We start from the raw sequence: 19,709 nt of genomic DNA on the forward strand, positions 1-19,709 counted from the left end.
CTTAATAACTTCCCACTCACTAGCAGTAATGCCTTCCCCAAAGTTTGGGTTTGGCCTGAGCAAAAATTTTCTTTTGTTTGCTTTCCCCAAGTTGTATTTCCTTGTATAATGGATTATTCAGTGTTACAACTTCTGAGTGAATATTTGGAAGACCCATTATGTTAATGGACTGGATAATGTTAAAGGACTAGAATCACAAAATAAGATTTCTTTAATTTTTTTTTTTGTAGTGCAACAATCCTTTTTTTTTTTTTAAAGATTTTATTTATTTATTTGACAGACAGAGATCACAAGTAGGCAGAGGCAGGCAGAGAGAGAGGGGGAAGCAGGCTCCCTGCCGAGCAAAGAGCCGGATGTGGAGCTCGATCCTAGGACCCTGAGATCATGACCTGAGCCGAAGGCAGAGGCTTTAACCCACTGAGCCACCCAGGTGCCCCGCAACAATTCTTTTTTAATTGAAGTATAGTTGACACACAATGTTACATTACTTTCAGCTGTACAACATAGTGATTGGACAGCTCTGTAGTTTGTTACACTCACTTCAAGTGTAGCTACCATCTCGCCATACAATGCTATTACAATACTGTTGACTCTATTCCTGTGCTGTACTTTTATTCCTGTGACTTACTTATTCTGTAACTGGAAGCCTATCCTTCCCACTCCCCTTCTCCCATTTTGCCAACCCTCTCCACACCCCCCCCACTAAGATTTCTTCAGTTTTAATGGAATATTGTGTTTTTATTTTGAACTTCATTATAAGTCTGGTTCATTGACCCCAAGTAGCATTTAGTACCACTTACTAGGTTTGTAACCTGGGATCAGTGGCTAAATCTCTCAGGTCTATTTCTACTTCTATATCATTATACCACCTCCCCCACAAGGTTGTTGTCAATACTGAATGAGATAATCAAACCGTTTAGCCTGGAGGGAGTTCTCAGTAATATTTCTCGATGATGACACTGTTGTCACTGATAATAGCTGCTGTTAGTGAGACAGCTGGCAGTGGCTTTTGCTTCAAATTGAATCTGTTAAAGTACAGGTGCATCCTCCTTCCCTTGAGCTGGTTATAGGAATCCTGATTAACCAGGAAGTAGTTCTCAAGAAGCACTTGTATAGAGAGCTCTGTACAATTCAATGATTTTTTTGACATAAGGACCAGAGCATGGTGATTATAAATGTATTTATTAATATTTGTAGCTTGTAAGGTAATGATCTCAGACATCTACACAAGGATGAGAAAGATTTGTTTTAGGCTAGATCAGTAATCTGTTTTCTGATTTATTTTCCTAGCTTTATAGCCATTGTTTGTACCAACATTATTTGTATTTCCATTGATAGTTTCTCTTTTATTTATGATTTTCCTGGGTTCATGCTAAAATTTTTCTATATATGTAGCATATATAGGTATGTACTGGTAGGTGTATACCTATGAGTCAGATTGCTTAATTGTGAGCAACACACTTCTGTAACTCTACTAGGTATTCCCAAATTCCTTGCAAAAGAAATTGTAACAATACACACTCCTACCAGCAGTGCATAGTGTGCTAGGTGCCTTACATCCTTACCAGTACAGTTGACCCTTGATCATGAGTGTGAACTACATGGGTTTGAATCTACTTATATAGAGATTTCTATGGTACAGTACTGTAAATGTATTTTCTCTTTATGACTTTTTTTTTTTTTAAGATTTTTATTTATTTATTTCTCAGAGAGAGAGACACAGCAAGAGAGGGAATACAAGCAGGGGGAATGGGAGAGAGAGAAGCAGGCTTCCAGCTGAGCAGGGAGCCTGATGTAGGGCTTGATCCCAGGACCCTGGGGTCATGACCTCAGCTGAAGTCAGAAACTTAACGACTGAGCCACCCAGGCGCCCTTCTTTATGATTTTCTTGATAACATTTTCTCTAGCTTACTTTAAGAATATAGTATATAATATGTGTAACATAAAAATATGTGCTGTTTATGTAATTGATAAGGCTTCCCATTAGCAGTAGGCTGTTAGTAGTTAAGTTTTTGTGGAGTCAAAATTTATATTCAGATTTTCAACTGTGCAGGGGTTCAGCATCCCTAACCCTGAGTTATTGGAGGGTCAGCTTTATTTGGCATTATCATATTTTTAGGTTTTGGACATAGTGTCTCATTATAGTTTTACTTTTTATTTTTCTATTTCTCTTTCTATTTCTATTTTATATTTCTATTTCTCATTATACAATTTACTTTTTATTTTTCTAATCAGACTGGGTATCTTTTCATATATTTATAAGTCATTCATGTTTTCTCTTTGAATGACCTGTTCTTGTCTTTGGCCCATTTTGTATTGGGTTGCCCTTTTTCTTACTTAGTTGTTGAAGTTATCTCTAAATTTTGGATGCTAATTTTTTTTTTTTTTTTTTTTTTTTTTACTTTTGTGAAGCAAATATTAAGATTTGGAATTTCCTCTTGTGGACATTGAGCTTTTTTAGTTGTTTCTCTGCCTAGCTATACAATTAAAGCTCCACAAGGGGGCATAGTTAAAGTTTTAATTTTGTCAAGATTTCCTCTCCCGGTGCTTGCTTAAAATTATGCTATATTTTCAAGTTAAGTTGGAAGTCATTTACTGTGACTCTCTTTTGTAATCACAATGGAGGCCTGTGCATAAAGCAGGAGTAGAACTAGAACCAGTCAGTTGTTTTTGTGGTAAGGGAAATCATGAAGAACATGCCTTAAAAGTATCAAGATTGTATAGCTTAAGAATTTTGTACTTATGTACTTACTTCCTTGACAGGAGGAATAAATTGATAAATAATATTGAAAGTGGAGTTCTGAGACCAATTAATAAATGGGAAGCACCCACCAAAACCAGATGAAGTACAGCATGTATGAAGACCGTTTTTGTCTCAGTTCAAGGAAGGAATTTCTTAAAATTACTGCTGATCCGAATGGACTAAGTTATCTCATGAAGCTTCCTCTTCACTGGTAGTATTCATGTGGATAATGAATGACCACCAACAGTCCTAGCACTCAGGGCTGGGACACATCTAGCAATTGTCTTACAGAGGCCATTTTTTAATAGGTGAGGAAACTGAGATCCAGATGTTTGGGACAAGGTAGTTTGTGACAGAAGTAGAACTAGAGTCTAGGCTACTTCCTTTATGTCAGAGTGACCTTAGCTATCACATTTGTCCCCTTCTGAGGGTGGGAGTAAAGTTAAGGGAAGTTTAAGAGAGGGTTCTTATATAAGGAAGGAAGACCTTCTCAGATATTTTCTGCTTCTGCTTCTAGATTCTCTGATTTCAGTCTTATCTCAGTCCCATCGTGGTTTCTTTAGCACATCAAGATTTTGTAGCATTTGTGACAAATGCTGTACCATTTATTAACTTGACATTCTTCAGGGTATTGACTATGTCCTCTGCATCTCTATTCCTAAGTTCCTGCCCAAATTGGTACTCAATAAATATTTGCTATGTGAATGGATACCTACTTAGGAGATTCTGTGAGAGAGAGAAGGTATTTAAAAGAAGAGAATGATGAAGAAGAATAAGGTTATATCTGAAAGTAATTCTCACTCAGTTGCTGTTGTAATCTAAACTTGGGCATTGTAATAGGATTAATACCTTGAGTTCTCATCCCATTGCCACCATTTAGAAAATGTGAGCATTGGGCAATTTAAATTCTGTGTGCTTCAGTTTATTTGTCTATAAAGTGGGTCAACAATAGTACCTTCTTCATTGGGGTGTGTGTGTGTAGTTGTGTGTATCACTTAGAATATGTCTCTCCCCTATAATCAGTATGTAAGGTTAACAATAAGTTTATTCTTCCTATATTTTATTATTAATATTAGTATTTGAGGTAGTAAATGTTGTTTTACTGAATTTTTTTTTTTTGCAAGGTGGGGTTCAGTTTACTCCTAAATATATTATAATTTGGGCCAGAAGGAAAATATTGGAGTTTATCTAGGGTTTAGCTGTAAATAAGAGTATACTTTTAAAATTATCAGTATAAAATTAGAGGAACCAAGCTTGGATAATCTAAAATTATCTCTAGATAACAGTCTTGAGGTGACACAGTCTCTGCACATCTTGTAATGTATATCTAAGGAAAATAATTTTAGGGAACTTCTGCAGTTCCATTTAGAATCAAGTAATTATGAGGCTTTTTGGGAAGGATGGTGCCTAAGGGATATTTAAATTCGATAACAAATTTCTCTTACGTTTTTCATTTATAGAAATGCTCATGTGCGTATTTTGTAACCAGCAGGGTATAATCTTTTTAGAAAACTTAAGGGTTGACATCTTTTCATGCTTTTGTCAAGGTTTTGAGATTTGATGGCAAGGTAGAGAATTTTTTAAGTGGAATGAAATGAGACAAAAATAGATTCTTCTTTTATTTGGTGTAGATTCTGTCTTGTTCTTTATGAAGGGAAAACTGGGTTTCTTCTAGTAGGAGTCATTTAAAGAATAGAAAGTTAATTTTCAAACACAGAGCGCCAGACCTGATGCTGTTACCATGTCAAAGGAAGCAGTGAATGATGGAAGCAACAGTTTCCGCAGCCCCTGGAAGCAGCGCAGATGGTGGAAACCTCTGAACTGAAACTTGAAAAGGCAGCATGAATTTACATGCCGACTCAGCTTGGAAAAAGAGTATGTTTGGAAATACTGCCTACTTTCAGATGTGATTTTACAGAAAAATGAGAGATGGAAGGAGGAAATACTATAAATCCGTCTTAATTATTATGATGTTTAGGGTTGTACTGGCATGTTGGCTCAGAGCCTGTGTAATTTCTGAGGTTTTTCCCTTTGGATTACTACTACCTGTAAAACTTCGTGCTCATGTGGAAAGATTAAGATATATATTATAATGAGTATTAACCTACATTTCTGCCTCCTCTCTCTCCCTTTTCTTTTTTAGACTTGGGAAGATCCCCATCAAAAAGATAAGAGTACAGACTGCTGTGGAGATAATGATCCTATTGATGTTTGTGAAATAGGCTCGAAGGTTTGTTTTCTAGATGGTGTTATTCTATGTGTTTTAGTCTGTTCATGCCATAAAATCTCCTTTCTCTTCGGGAGGCACCAGTTTCCAGGTCTCCCTGGGCCTGGCCTATCAATCCCTCTGACACGAGTCCCTTTTTGTATCTTTCTTTACTTCTCTTATGCTAGGGGTTGGTAAACTTCAGCCCAAGGCAAGTGAAGTATAGTGTACCATCTGTGTCTGTCAGTGACACGGTTATGCCCACGCACTTATGTATTGTCTGTGGCTGCTTTGGTCACGAGGTTGAGGAGTGGCAGCAGAGACCGTACCATCTGCGAAGTCTAACATAACTACTGTCTGACTTTTTATAGAAAAACTTTGCTGAGTACTGTCTTCAGCTTCGTTAGCCACTACCCAGACAGGAAATTCAATACTGAATAAAGCCATCTTGGACTCTTGATTTTTTTTGTTTTGTTTTTTCATTTTGTTGTGCTTTGCTTTATTTTCCTTCACAGATACTGGTTGGGTTTTTTGTTTGTTTGTTTTTTTAATAAATTAAAAGTTTGTGGCAACCCTAAATTGAATAGTTCTGTTGGCACCATTTTTCCAACATCTGCTCACTTTGTGTCCCTGAATCACATTTTGATTTTTTTTTTTTTTTTAATGTTCAGTTAGCCACATACAATGCTAAGGAGGGCTTGTGTTGTGATGAGAACTGGGTGTTATATGCACTCTTGTTTTTGTGTCTGCTTCCAGGTTGCCAAGACCTACTGGGGAAGAACAAAACCTACAAGTTCATAGGTTGCTGCTACTTAAGAATTCTTTGTGTTTTGCCTCCATTTTTCTATTTTCTATTGCATTTATTACTAATATTTGTTGTTCCCTGCAGACATTCGACTCCTAGCACTTCGTTTTCACTTAACAGCAGAACATTTTGTCTTTAAATTTTGTTGAGCCCATAGGAACCAACAGATAAGAGCTCCCTCATCTCTTCTTTTTGGACTACCAAACTACCAGGGTTTACAAACATTATTTCTTGCCTTTCTTCTCTTATTGTGAGAACTGTCTTTCTTAGGTAAGACCTGGGCTTCTACCTGTGCTCTAGATCTTGTCCCTTCCTGACTCATGAAACACAGGATTTTCTCATCCCTTCCCTGTTCTCTATTCACAACTTCTCTTTCTTTATTAGCCTCCTCCCCTGTACCTTCTTGCTCTTCACCTGAAGACTCATAAAAAGAGTTTTCAACACGCATCCGCATCTCCTACTTTCCACTTAATGTTCAACCTATTTCAAAATTGTTTATATGCCCCCAGTATTTCTGTGAACTGCTTTCAAAAAAGGTCCCTGCTAACTTTCTTTTAGCCAAATCTGGCAGGCTTATTTCACAGGCTTTGTCTAACTTGAACTTACCATGCCATTTTATACTGTTCAGTCTGTCTTCCTTCTTGAAACAGTCTCCTCACTTGACTTTGCTTATATCATACTATCTTGATTGTGCTCTAATTCTGCTGCTTTCTTGGTTTGCTTTTAAGTCCTTCTCTCTAATTCTCAACTATTGTTTGGCTTGAGGGTTGTGCATTTGTTCAGCTCTTCTCTAATTGTATCTCCCTGGATTTTTCTTCCCTGGGAACAGGTTTTTTTATTTTTGCCTACTTTTGTTTTTATCTTTGACCCAAATTCAATATTTAGGACTTTTTTTCTTTCTCTCAGTAATATTTATTGTTCGGGAAAAGTGTAGTTATATTATGGAAATAAAATCAAGCATAAACCTTCCCTCATAATCCTCCTATCCCAATAAATCATACAGTTTTTTAAAAAGATTTTATTTAGTTATTTAACAGAGAACACAGGCAGGGGGAGCAACAGGGAGAGAGAGGAAGAGAGAGAGAGGGAGAAGCAGGCTCCCCACTGAGCAGGGAGCCAGATGTGGGCTCAATCTCAGGACCCTGAGATCATGACCTAAGCCAGAGGCAGATGCTTAGCTGAGCCACCTGGGCTTCTAATCATATTATAATTTTTATCTTTCCATGTTTTCTTCTTCTTGGGGTAGATATATAAACATTTTTATTTTGTTGGACATTTTTTCCAGTTTATTTTCTGTTATACAGTTAATATAGTTAAAGGTTTTCCTGAATATAGCTTTTCCTTTTTAATTTCTTTTGGTAGAACTTGATATGGGAGGCAGGGTTTCTAGAATGGCCTCTCAAAGATGTCTGCCCTAATCCTGGAATCTATGAATATGGTAGTATCTCATTCTCTTGGTTATATTATTTTACATAGCAGTTTACTTTAAAGAAGTATTCTCCTGGATTTTCTGTGCAGATCCAGTGTAATTAAATGAGCCCTTAAAAGTAAGGAGCTTAGTCTTGCTGCTGGCAGAAGAGGAACTTGGAGGTTTAAAGTGTGAGAAGAACTGATATTCCATTGCTGGTTTGAAGATGGAGAAGGGGATGTATGAAAAGGAATGCAGTTGGTTTCTAGTTGCCTAGAGCAGTCCCTAGTTGACAGCCAGCAAGTTAATGGGGACCTCAGTCCTACAAGTACAAGGAACCAAATTTAGGTGGATTCATTTTTAGAACCTTCAGATCAGACTCCAGCCTCTACAACACCTTGATTTTGGTCTTGTCAGGTAGTAAGCAGAGAATATAGCCATGTTGTGCTTGGATTTTAGAAGACCCATGGAAACCATGAGATAATAAATTTACATTGTTTTAAGGCTGTAGGTTTGTTATAGTTCATGACAGTAGATATATGGTATAACAGGCTTTAAGCTGTTTACTTTCCATGGTTTTTACTTTCCATGGTTTCCTTATATTGTTTGGGTCCAGCTGCAGTTTTAGCTCATTCAAGTTGAGAATCAGCATAGAGCTTTTGTTGTAGACCACTGTTCTCTTCTGCTCATACCAGGCCCCTGAGAAGTTAGCAGTTGACTGGTGTGAGCTGATAAATACATGTAGAGCCCAGAGAGAAAAAAATATTAATATTTGTAGGAGACCTTTTATGTTCTAGTTCATGTATGTGTTATAGCCTTTGCTCTTCCCTTTAAGGAATAAGTGATATAATCTCCATTTCACTGTTGAGAAACCAAGTTCTAACATAATGGTGGGAAATCATTTGCCTAATGCCACCTTTAGAAATGGTGAATGAAGAATTCAGCTTCATAATATTTAAGACTTAAAAATCCTCTCTTTTGAAATCTTTACATAATAGCTAGAAAAGTGGTAAGAACCCTAGTCTGATTCTGCCTAAAACCTTTGAGGTGCACCTACATTGTTTTAGAATCTCAACTCATTTTTCAGTGGTAGACCCTGCTGGACACAGTAGTTTCCTGGGAAGGGTAGATTGGCAGTTCTATAATTAAACTGGAAAAATAGATTTCATCTTCTAGCCAGTACAGTTTATTCCTTTAGTTAATGAGACCTGAAGTACCATTAAGTAAATATGAAATAAGTGTTAATCACCATCTAAAGAACAGTTTGGTCATTGTTGGTACTGTGCTCCTTTCTTTTTTGTCTGGCTGTGTAAGGAACATAGTGGGAGAAAGCGTCTTTGAACACTATGTTGTAAATGGATAGAGGGAAGGGAGCAAAGTCCTGAAAGTTGATTATAGAGTTAGAACCACATATATAGAAATTTTTAAGGTTGTTGAAATTCCTTGAGGGATTATGTGTTATTCACTTGGTAGTCTAACACTATGTGTTCTGCCTATATTTGTTGAACTGATAAAGAGTAAATTGTAGAAAGTTCATAAGAATTTTACCATTTGTTCTTAAGTTCTTATTCTGAGTTTTTGGTTTGCCTGAGAGTTTCCTTTCCAGTCTTTAAAGGTATTAGAGCAAGACAGTGGTTTGTCTAATCCCTTTCTGTTGCTTATGAGATCGGAGAGCTTGTATCATTCTGATAAAACTTAGTAACTCCCAGACATGCTTCCTATTTGCCCTTGTAACCATAAACATCTCAAATCTGCTCTTATGTTATATGAAATTTCAAAGTAAATTATTAATTTTTGTGAATAAAAATAAAACAGTTTGCATTGTGCTTTTAAAAACTATACATAATTCCTTAGAATTCTGATACGACACCCCTACCACCAAAGTCTTCTGTAGGGTCTTCATTGGACTTGTTGACATTTTGAATGGATAATTCTTTTATAGGGGATGGTCCTGTTCGGCATCCTTGGCCTCTTCCCACTAGATGCTAGTAATACCTCCCCATTTTTGACAATCAAAAATGTTTCCAGACATTGCCAGATAGTCTGTAGAGGGCAGAATTGCCTCTGGTTGGGAACCGGTGATCTAGTTTATCGCTGAGTTATCCACTGTGTCCAGCCTTACACTGGTAATTATGTAGAAACTTCAAATTTGAACATTTTTGTTTTATAAAGGATCTCCTGGCATGAGGTGTGTAAGTCTCCCTAGTAAGACTGGAAACCTTTGAGAACAGGCTTCTTTCTTTCTATTGAGTAGTGTTTAATATAGTGATGAGTAGTAGAGCGTAAACATGTCAGTCTGGTTAATATAGTTGTGCATATTTCCCTAAAAGTGAGATTTTACTTTATAAAGTCACACTAATCTTTTGTGTAATTAGTTGCAACTAATTACAGATTCATGTAGACATATTAAGATTTTAAATTCATTTTGCAAATGTTCTGAAAGGATTTATTTGACTTCATGGTTTCAGATCTGTTTTTTTTCTTTTTCCTCTCAAATTTCAAGACGCAAAAGTGACTTTTCTTTTGCATACCTTGCTTTCCAAATGTAGAAGCTGCTTTTTGAGTCATGAAGGAATTTGTTCCAAAGCATGTGTTCAAATTTTGGCTTGCGGTGAAATTCTGTAGAGCAAACCAAACCTTTAAAAATAAAAGGATATAGAAAGGATGCATGCATATAAACCTGTCATTGGCAACTTGAGGGAACCACTGAAATAACTTTCTTTAACACATGGAACATCTGCTTCAACATCATGCAGTTTCTTGATTTCCTTTAAAATCTTTTTAAAACATTTTGTGAAACCTGTTTTATCGGTATTTTAACATGTTAATTCTTTCACTGTCATTCATCATCTTCTTAAGGCTGTATTCTAATATGTTAAAAATTTACTTTTCACTAGTAACTGATAAATGTGGTTTGCAAAAAAGCAATTTAGAAGGATTTTCAGGTCTCTTTTTTATCCCAAAGGAGCAAAAGCAAGGTTTAAAGTATGTAATGATATATATGGCTTTATTTTCTGTTTAGGATGAGTTTCTAGGCCTAGTACATTAAATTTCAAGATATATAAATAACTTCAGTTTCCAAAAAGGGATCAAGAAACTTAATTCTAAAAGGGAATTCTGTCATGAAAGGCTTTATGACTGTTTTAAAATTATCTTTAATTTTTAAAGCTTTATTAAATTTCAGTCTATAGTGCTTTTAATCTTTCACATGGGCTTTTATAATGTATGAGTAAATTTCCAAAACCTTGCAAATGCTGAATTTCTTTTTTCTTTAAAGGTTCTTTCTTGTGGAGAGGTTATTCATGTGAAGATCCTTGGAATTTTGGCTCTTATTGATCAGGGTGAAACAGATTGGAAAATAATTGCTATCAATGTGAATGATCCCGAAGCCTCAAAGTTTCATGGTAAGTCTGTAACTTTCCAGAAATAGAAGTAAATCAGTATGTCATTGGAATTCTTAGAATTTAGAAGGGGCTCATCCGAAATACAATGTATATATTTAGGAGTTAAATTTGTGTGTTTTTTTTTGTTATTCAGTCTCCATCCACAGAATGTAAAGGGTAGTCAGTTATGATTGTGTCTGAGTTGAGTCATAAAAAGAGAGAAAGGGATATAGGAGAACAGGTGGTACTTCAGACTAAGAAAGTACACACTACGGAATTCGTTTCTCCTTCCCTCTATTCCCTCCATTCCTTTCCTCCTCCCTCCCTTCCTCCCTTCCTTCCTTTCCCATCCTCCTCCTCCTCCTTTTTTTTTTCCCCCTTAAATCTCTGTTTTGTGCATTTGGGTAACAGGAAGAAAACTAAGGGAGTAGTGTTGATCAAGGACATAAGCTGTGCAAAAATGGGGGGAAAGGCAACTGCTCTTTGACACAATTTTGATGTCCCAGAAATAGCTTGGTATGATAAAGAGTTGACTTTCTTTGGAGTTGGACAGACCTCAGTTTGAGTTCTTTGCTACTTCCTGCCTGAGTGACTTTGGGTAGATCATTTAACCCCTTTCAAATTCAGGTTGGTCACCTATAAAGGGAGAGAGTTATACCTACTTGTGAGCTTGTTGACAGTAAGAGACGATTTACTAAAAGCATCGGACTGTCATGTATCGACTGTTAAAAATATGGCCACTATTATTATTCTTTGACTCTTTCCCCCCTATTTATCTACCTTTTTTTCTTTCAGTTTCATTCTTTTTCAGGTTCCTGGTTCCCTTTAGACTTCAGTTCTTATCTGGAAAATACATCATTTCTGAATTGACTAAAACTCATTGACACTTAATGTGTTAACCTCTCTTAATTTATGTGCATTTAAAAACCTTTCCATGTGCATGGAATAGCCAGAGATTTTATGCCATTCTTGCACGTAATTGAGAAAAGAAAGGGTCTGGTAAGGTGAAGTACAAGTAACCTCAGGGGCAAAACTACAGCAGAAAAACTACAATTAAAATATGAGATTTGAGTCCATAACCATATATATTTCTTGTCCGTCTTACTACTTACCTGGGTTTCTTTATTACTATATTTCTCATGTATACGTATGTGAGAAGAGGAAAATACACAGTTAACATTTTTTTAATAGGTTAACTGCTTCTCAGTTGAGAACTGGTAATAAAATGGTGCAACAGCGCAGCCAAAACAAACCCACTAACTAATCAGTTTGTGATTTGACACCCTGAAGTCATGAAACTCTGCTAAGGAATTCCCCATTGAAACTGGAAAGGCTGAAAGCCTGAATGAAATGATTTGTGAGGTGGAATACACTCTTCTTTAGTCCAGTCTTGTTGTGGATACGATTTAACTTTTTAAACTCTCCGCATATGCAAAGCATTGGTACCTGTTCTAGTGCATATTACTATTCTTAATCTAAAAGGTGCTCCAAGGATTTAAATAATTTGCCCAAGTTGCACATCCATTAAATAGTAGAACCATGATTTGAACTCATTTCTGATTATAGTGACCATTGGTCTACCTCTAGTACTGTATGAAGTGATTCATACTTGATTATAGTAATACGGTTTTTCTAACTAGCAGGATTGAAACCAGATTACATAAGGCTAAGTACCTTACCTCCTTCTTGAGTTTCCTAAGGATTAGAATGAAAAATTTTAACTCTCTTTTAATTTTAATTCTGCTTGTATCTTGAATGGAGATGACTTTGCACTTTGGCATCTTCTGAATTTTTTTAGTGTATGCTTGTACAAAAAGACATGCAGAAATACTGAAACTTACTTAGGTTGAGGTGACATCAGACCAGAATAATTACAAGAACTGGTTTTGAAAGAGAAAAGGACTTTTTTCCATTCCACTAGAAGAAACACGTATCCTTGTCACGAAAAATAGAACAGTGCTTCTTCAAAATACATTTTAAAAATCCTAAAATTAAAAGATTAGATGAGTGTTATTGACATACTTTGCTCTGAAATGGTATGCTTACATTTGTTTTGTATTTATTTCCTGAAGGAGTAAGGTATACAGAGGGAAAATGGCTATTACTTACTTGAAGGATATTTGTATAGTGATCACTCTGGATAGTACCTGAAGTAATAACTCTTATATATCTAGAGTTTCTAAAGTAAGTTTTGTAGTTTTAGGAGTTGTTTTTTCTTCTATTACTTCTCATTCTTTTTACCTTCACATTATTGTAATGGATTCTACATATCTTTTTTGAATTTTCTTTTCTTTCTTATTTTACAGTGACCCAAGGAATAGATGTAGGTACAAAGTAAAAGGCTGAAAAAACTGTAGTATAAATTTTTTTTTTAAATAATGAATCATGGAATACTGGATACCCTACAGAGGAGCCTTTATTTTTAATTCAAACTCAAGTTTTGATTTGTATTTACTATGTCTCCAAACAACTATTTCAGACAAAAGAAGAGTTTTTGTTGTCCTGCTGCTTAAGCAAATGTTAATGGATAGATATCATTCTTAAGCTTAACTTTTTTCTTCATTACTTAGCCTGGTGTGGTCTGTGTTTTCATTAACACCTATTAAAGGGGTGGGCATTAGAGGGGATGAGAACGGAGAGATGCTTAGGAATTGTAGACGTTGAAAGCTTTCTAAATTTGTGAAGGAATTTTTTAGAAGATCGGTTTATGTGATTTAATTACACTGTTTAATAGCTTTCTCTTATAACAATTAATCTATCTTCTAAAGGTACCTAACTTATAATTCAACAGGAGCTTGAGTATTGTAAGCACATAACTTATTTTATGTGATATTACAGGTTAAAAATAGAACTTCTGCAGGGGAGGGGGGACCTTAGCATTTCTTGATTTTGAGATTAGATGAAATGCCTATTGTAACAACCTATGATTTTATTATGATAAGATAAAAATGTATATTTGGTGTCATATGATTAAATAAATATTAGCTAGCAAAAATATTAGCTAACAGATATTAAAAATTTTTGCTGTTCTGTCTCTACTGTACATCTTTGAAAATTAACAATAGGTAATCTTGAATTTGTCAATATTTTTAAAATTTTTTAATGTGTCCCTTTTAAAATTACAACAAAGGATTGTGGATGGTATTTTTAATTATAAAAATAATCATATACTTGGAAATAAAAACTCAGAAGTATAAAAGAAAGGTATATGAAATAAAAAGTAAAATTCTCCTTCCCACTTCTCATACCCTGTCTGACTTCTCATCTCTTCCTCCCCATGTTTTTAGTTCTCCTGAGTGGTTGCTTCTCTACTCAAACCATTGTACTTACACCTCTCTTTCTTCATTTATGTTTTTTCCCTTTTGACTCAGGTTGCTGCTTTGAAAACCAAAGGAATTTAACTTCTTCTTTTTTTTAATTTAACTTCTTAAACATTTGAATTTTGTTACCATATTTCATCTTCGATTATCATAATAACTCTAAGCATTACACGTTGAGCTCTATTTATTGCTTCATTAATTTTGAACAGTAACTTGTGGTTGCTGTATAGAACTAGGGCATTGAGGTTTCTATGTTCTTTCTTTTTTACAGACCAGTTTCTCTGAACTGTATGTTAGCTCTGTATGTCTAAATTTATAATGTTTAAATTCTGTTCTTTAACTGTTTTTTATGTTTGATATCTTGAATCTGAAAATTGAAAAATAACAACTAGCATTTACAGTCTTTATGTGAATATTAGTTACCCCCTTTCTCATACTTCTTATTGAAAGACCAGTTATGGACATGAGAGAACAGCTTGCCACACAATGATCATCAGAGGGCTTCTTTTAACCGCCCTGGCTTAGTAGTTCTATTTTTTCTTAGATTTCTTTCATGTCCTCTTTTTTTGTTTTCCATTTTTATTGTTGGCCAGTATACATTTCCCAGAATTCTTTAAAGAAAATGTGGAAGATTGATTCTGAGTCCATACAGGTTAGAAATGTCTTTTTTGGTCACCTTCTCCTTAAATAACTTTGATATATAATGCAGTAACTTTAAATATAAATTAGTATATATGAATTGATATTTTTAATCACAAAGGAGTAAATGATTTTATGACAGTTTAAATGTTTGCTGTTTGTATACTTCTTGGCATTTTTATTAGATGGATCAACAGGAAAGATTAAAACCATGTAGGAAAGAGTAACTACTTGGAATTTTAAAAATTCTTTAGTTTTCTGAGGATGTATGTAATACAGAAATTGATAGAGAATTTTTTAATTATCTTTTACACACTTTCATTGTTACTTAGACATTTATAAAAATAAATCCTTGTTAATTTCCACTACTTTAAGAAAAAGAAGCTGTTTTTGACTTGATCAGTGCCTATTTTTTCTTTTTTGAAGACAGAGAAGTCTGTTTTAATTTATAGACAGTATGTCCTTCCACATTTTCATATATAGTTTTAAAATTTATTTTTTTGCTTTATTCATTGAATTATGATTCTGCCAGGACGTTTTAGGGTTGTTTTATTATGAAGTAACTTTTTTGATCCAAATGAATGTATGAGCAAACTTTGGTAGACTATAATAGCCTCTTCTAATATTTATAGTTTTTCATTTTGACGTGACTAATTTGAAAGTAGCCATCGCATCAGAGAACGTATTTCAATTAGAAAGAAGCTTTTGCTGGCTATAGTTCTATAACCTTAATCTTATTATTTGAATCTTCCAAGTTTTGCCTTCTGAAACTGGAGTAGCCACTGTGAAAATCTAAAAATAGTCTAAATAACATTTACAAACAAATTCTTTGTACTCCCTGATAGAAAATCGGTCACTTTGGCTAGCTCATTAACACCTGAAGAGCACCTAAGACCATTTAATACACTGTAATTAGGTTCCAGGCTCTAATGCTCATAATGGTACCTTAATGGCCTGAAAGAGTTAAAAAGACTCCCAGGGCTCCTAAATTGTTACTAGAGAATGCCTTGGCCATTAGAGATAATAGCGCTTGGTTATGAAATAAACAAGTTCAGAGCTTTTTAAGAAGATTGAAATGCTAGGGCATGTGTAATTTCTCTTTTGGTTAAATTAACCACCTTCTGTAATGTAGAGCTTCACATATTCTCCAAACAGATGTTTTAGCCTCTTCAGACCTGCCAGTGATGCCTGAGGACCTTTTGTCAGGTGAAGTAACATATTAGGAGGTAATATAGGTCCAGAAGCCACTTCAACTTTCAGAGTGTTAAATAAATGAAAACTATTGTTAGTTCTCCTCTTTATTTAAATGTTGCTCATGCAGTGATATTGTAGTTTTATAAAATGAAAAATTAGGAAAAAAATTGAAATCAGAACAATTATGTTGATATAGATACATTCTGGAATTAATAAACTGCATGAGTGAAAAAGGGATTATTTAAAATGAGGCAGTTGAGAATTTTTCAAAGGCAGGCATCATACTTAGAATTATCATAACGTATATGTATTTGATATACATACAGTTTCAGCTTACATGTAGAAAAATTTAAAAGTCAGGGCGCCTGGGTGGCTCAGTTGGTTAAGTGACTGCCTTTGGCTCAAGTCATGATCCTGGAGTCCCGGGATCGAGTCCCGCATTGGGCTCTCTGCTCAGCAAGGAGTCTGCTTCTCCCTCTGACCTTCTCCCCTCTAATGCTCTCTATCTTTCTCTCTGTCAAATAAATAAATAACATCTTTTAAAAAAAGAAAAGAAAAATTTAAAAGTCAAATAAAACTACGTAGGTCCCTTTATGTCTTTCAAGACGGTAATAAACATGTGAAAACTAAATCTGTTTGGCTCAAATTTTCATTTTCTAAATGAACTTCTAGTGTCCCTGCAATTATTATTTTAAAAATAAGCAATTTAACATGGTGTTTGATTTCCTTACTTTCTAAAACAATTTAATACTGTTATTTAGGGGAGAAATAGAGAATAGCATAGAAATCTTAAAAGAAAATATTTGTGTTAACCTTTATAACCAGGAAGAATAGAGTTCAGTTTGCTTTTCTGTGCATGTACTCTTTGGCACAGAAGAGGACTAGCATTGTCACCGTTGTCATCCCAAAAGCTCTAATATTTCTGCAACAATTCCTGCATGTTTAGTAACTATGCTGAGTTCTTCTTGTGGACTATCTGTCTGATGTTTACACAAGCTCAAGCAAAATGTGACAGTGTCGCCTCCCCACCACTTTGTTTTTCAGAGTAAGAAACTGAGGCACTACTGTGGGGTTGGGGGTGGTTTGTAACTTGGCTAACATCATACTGGGAGCCACTGGAAACCATTTGGTTTCCAGAGCCCATGGTCTTCACTACATCTCCCCACCCCTCTGAAAACTGCTGGGGTAATCAGATGTATCCCTGGCCTTGGACAGTGTTGCTCTCTGGAAGTACTGATCATTGGCTCTGAAATAATTTTGGCATCAGTGGGATACTTGTGATTAGAGGTCCCGGGAAAAAGATGGCTTTTTTGATCTTCATTCCTCTGATTCCATGAATTGGCATACCTTAATAGGCATGGGTATGTAAGGATGGGGTTGGGAGGGGGCAGTTTGAGGAACAGGGATGAACTGAGTGAAATGTACTATAATTAGGAATAGAATTAAATTACTGGGAACCTCTTACTTCTTTTTGAAACTTTGACATCGTCCAGTGCTTTTTAAGTTTCAGTCATATTCCTGGGATGTGTTGGAAGAGTAGGGGGTCCTCTCTTGTGTAAGTTACTGACCTTGGAAACACCATGTAACTCCTGGAAGCTTTAGTTTCTTCATCTCTAAAAGTGCAGGATTGATTCTCTAATGGGAAAAACCCTAGGGATCATTTAGCAATCTCTAAATTTTGGTTGTTCTAGGAAATATTTTTAATTCATTATTTTCAGCCTCTTTTAAAGTAGAAACACCTAAATAAATTATCTTCAAAGATAATGCTGAAGGAAACAGTTTAAATTAAAGGATTGTGAGGTAGATCTCTTTGGGACATTGGCACTTTTTTTTTTTTTGAAAGTTTTTATTTGTTTATTTGAAAGAGAGAGAGCACATGCCAAGCAGGGGGCAGAGCAGTGGGAGAAGGAGAAGCAGACTGTGCGCTGAGCAGGGAGCTTCAATCCCAGGACCCTGAGATCAGGACCTGAGCTGAAGGCAGACACTTAACTCACTGAACCACCCAGGTGCTTGGCATATCTTACGCTAAGGTAACTTTTAGATGTTGGAGCTGGAACTTGATTCGAGGGCTTTCCAACCCAAAACCTGAGTATTTAGCCACTTTGTTATATGCTTCAAATTAAAATTAGATTAGAAAAATACTTGAATTTCTGCTATGTACGAGGCACCTAGATAGTTTTTATTTTACTAGTCATATAAAGTTTCTTGTGAAATGGCAATGAATATTTATATTTTTGGAAAAAAAAATCTACCAGCTCTTTTCCAGGAGGTTTTTCTGATACAGTACAAATAGGCCTCTATGTAGAATTACCTTGTTTGGTATGACTTTTTTTGATGTATGTTAATTTCCATTGTTTTTCATGATATTAATATATTCTGATACAGGTGTTGATAAGAGTAGAATTGGTAGAAAAGGGTAATGGAGAAGGAAAAGTCAACAAAACGAGGGTTGCTGTCTCTCAGGCTGTGCTGTGAAGCCTGGATGCATAGAGCAGTGTGAAAAAAAAATCTGAATCAGAGATCTGAGTAAACAGAAACTATTCAGACTATTAATTCACTGAGCTCTAGCTCAGTTTGTGATAGTTAGATATAGTAGATAGTAGTTAGAGGCTAGAGTTTCTAGCCTCTGTTTGTGATGCAGAAAATGCAGTACGTGTTATGGAATGGAACTGTTGTTTCTTGTGAATGTTTGTAAGAAATCATTAGAAACATATGTTCTTGCTTCCCATGGATTTTGTTTAGAGTCCACTTGCACACATACTAAGCTCTGTGAGTGCAGCAGCTCTGGAATTGGAAGGAGAGCTTTCTGCATTTGCATCATTTCCTTTGGTAAAGTCCCATAGAATTGGAAACTCTTTTCTTTCTTTCTTCCTTCCTTTCTTTTTTTTTTTTTAAATCCTCCCTGGACAGAATTTCAAGCATGTGACCATTTCCTAATGTTTTTTCTCCTTTAAATAATGTGAGCAAAGAGATATGGCATTACATTTATGTTACTGGTTTTTATCTAAAAATAAAAACAAAACAGTCCTCAGCTGATTATATGCTTCCTTCCCTTCATGTTATGGTTTTGTGGAAATAAACCAGATAAAACCAGCGTTTTTATTTTTTTTCTCTAGATGTTCTTCATGGATGTACAGGTGATTCTTAGTTGGGGGATGTGGATAGGAAGTAAGAAATGTGCATCTGTATGTATAGTTTGATAAAGCTCCTTGGGTGATCTTCTAGATTTATCCAAGTAGAGAATCATTCTATTAGCTTATCCTCTGCTGGTTGGATAGTCAGGTCTTGAAATCTAGAATAATTGATAATAGATTTGATATACATTTAAGTAGGAGATGTAATCACCTAATCAAATTTGAGGCTATCCCTCCCCCGCCACACACACCTACAGGTGTCACCCTAGATTTAAAGCTAATGAGGTTACTCTGTCCTTTGAGATACTGAGCAAATTTTGTAACCCCAATTTCCTAATTTGTATGAAGGACATAAATAATACCTAATTTTACAAATTTTGAAACTTCTGTGCAAACTATTACCAAGCATTTAAAAAATTTGTTTTGCTAATCTGATAGATGAAAAATGGCATCTTCATTTAACTTTGCATTATTCTACTTAGTGCTGGGATAGAGGGTCTTTTTCATTTATTTATTAGCTATTATTTGTATCTTCCTTTCTGTGAATTGCCTATGCATATTGCTCACCATTTTTCTTTTTTCTTTTTTAATTTTTAAATTTTTTTATTAACATATAATGTATTATTAGCCCCAGGGGCACAGGTCTGTGAATCACCAGGTTTACACAGTTCACAGCACTCACCATGGCACATACCCTCCCCAATGTCCATAACCCCACCACCCTCTCCCTACTTTCCTCCCCGCGGCAACCCTCAGTTTGTTTTGTGAGATTAAGAATCTCTTATGGTTTGTCTCCCTCCTGATCCCATCTTGTTTCATTTATTCCTTTCCAACCCCCCAAGGCCCCCACGTTGCCTCTCAACTTTCTCCTATCAGG

The 19,709-nt window shown here is 35.4% G+C and overlaps 1 protein-coding gene across 2 annotated transcripts in view; it reads left to right on the forward strand.

Moving 5' to 3' along the window:
- The window catches only part of PPA2 (inorganic pyrophosphatase 2), an 85,241-nt gene that overhangs the window by 25,378 nt on the left and 40,154 nt on the right, over positions 1-19,709 (forward strand). For both annotated transcript variants that reach the window (XM_032860520.1, XM_032860529.1), the window contains 2 exons: positions 4,887-4,973; positions 10,440-10,566. In XM_032860520.1, coding sequence (XP_032716411.1) covers positions 4,887-4,973; positions 10,440-10,566 — 214 coding nt within the window. The remainder of the gene's footprint in view (positions 1-4,886; positions 4,974-10,439; positions 10,567-19,709) is intronic.

Source organism: Lontra canadensis, unplaced genomic scaffold, assembly GCF_010015895.1.
Source record: "Lontra canadensis isolate GAN:19392208 unplaced genomic scaffold, GSC_riverotter_1.0 scaffold1, whole genome shotgun sequence".
Classification (NCBI taxonomy): domain Eukaryota; kingdom Metazoa; phylum Chordata; class Mammalia; order Carnivora; family Mustelidae; genus Lontra; species Lontra canadensis.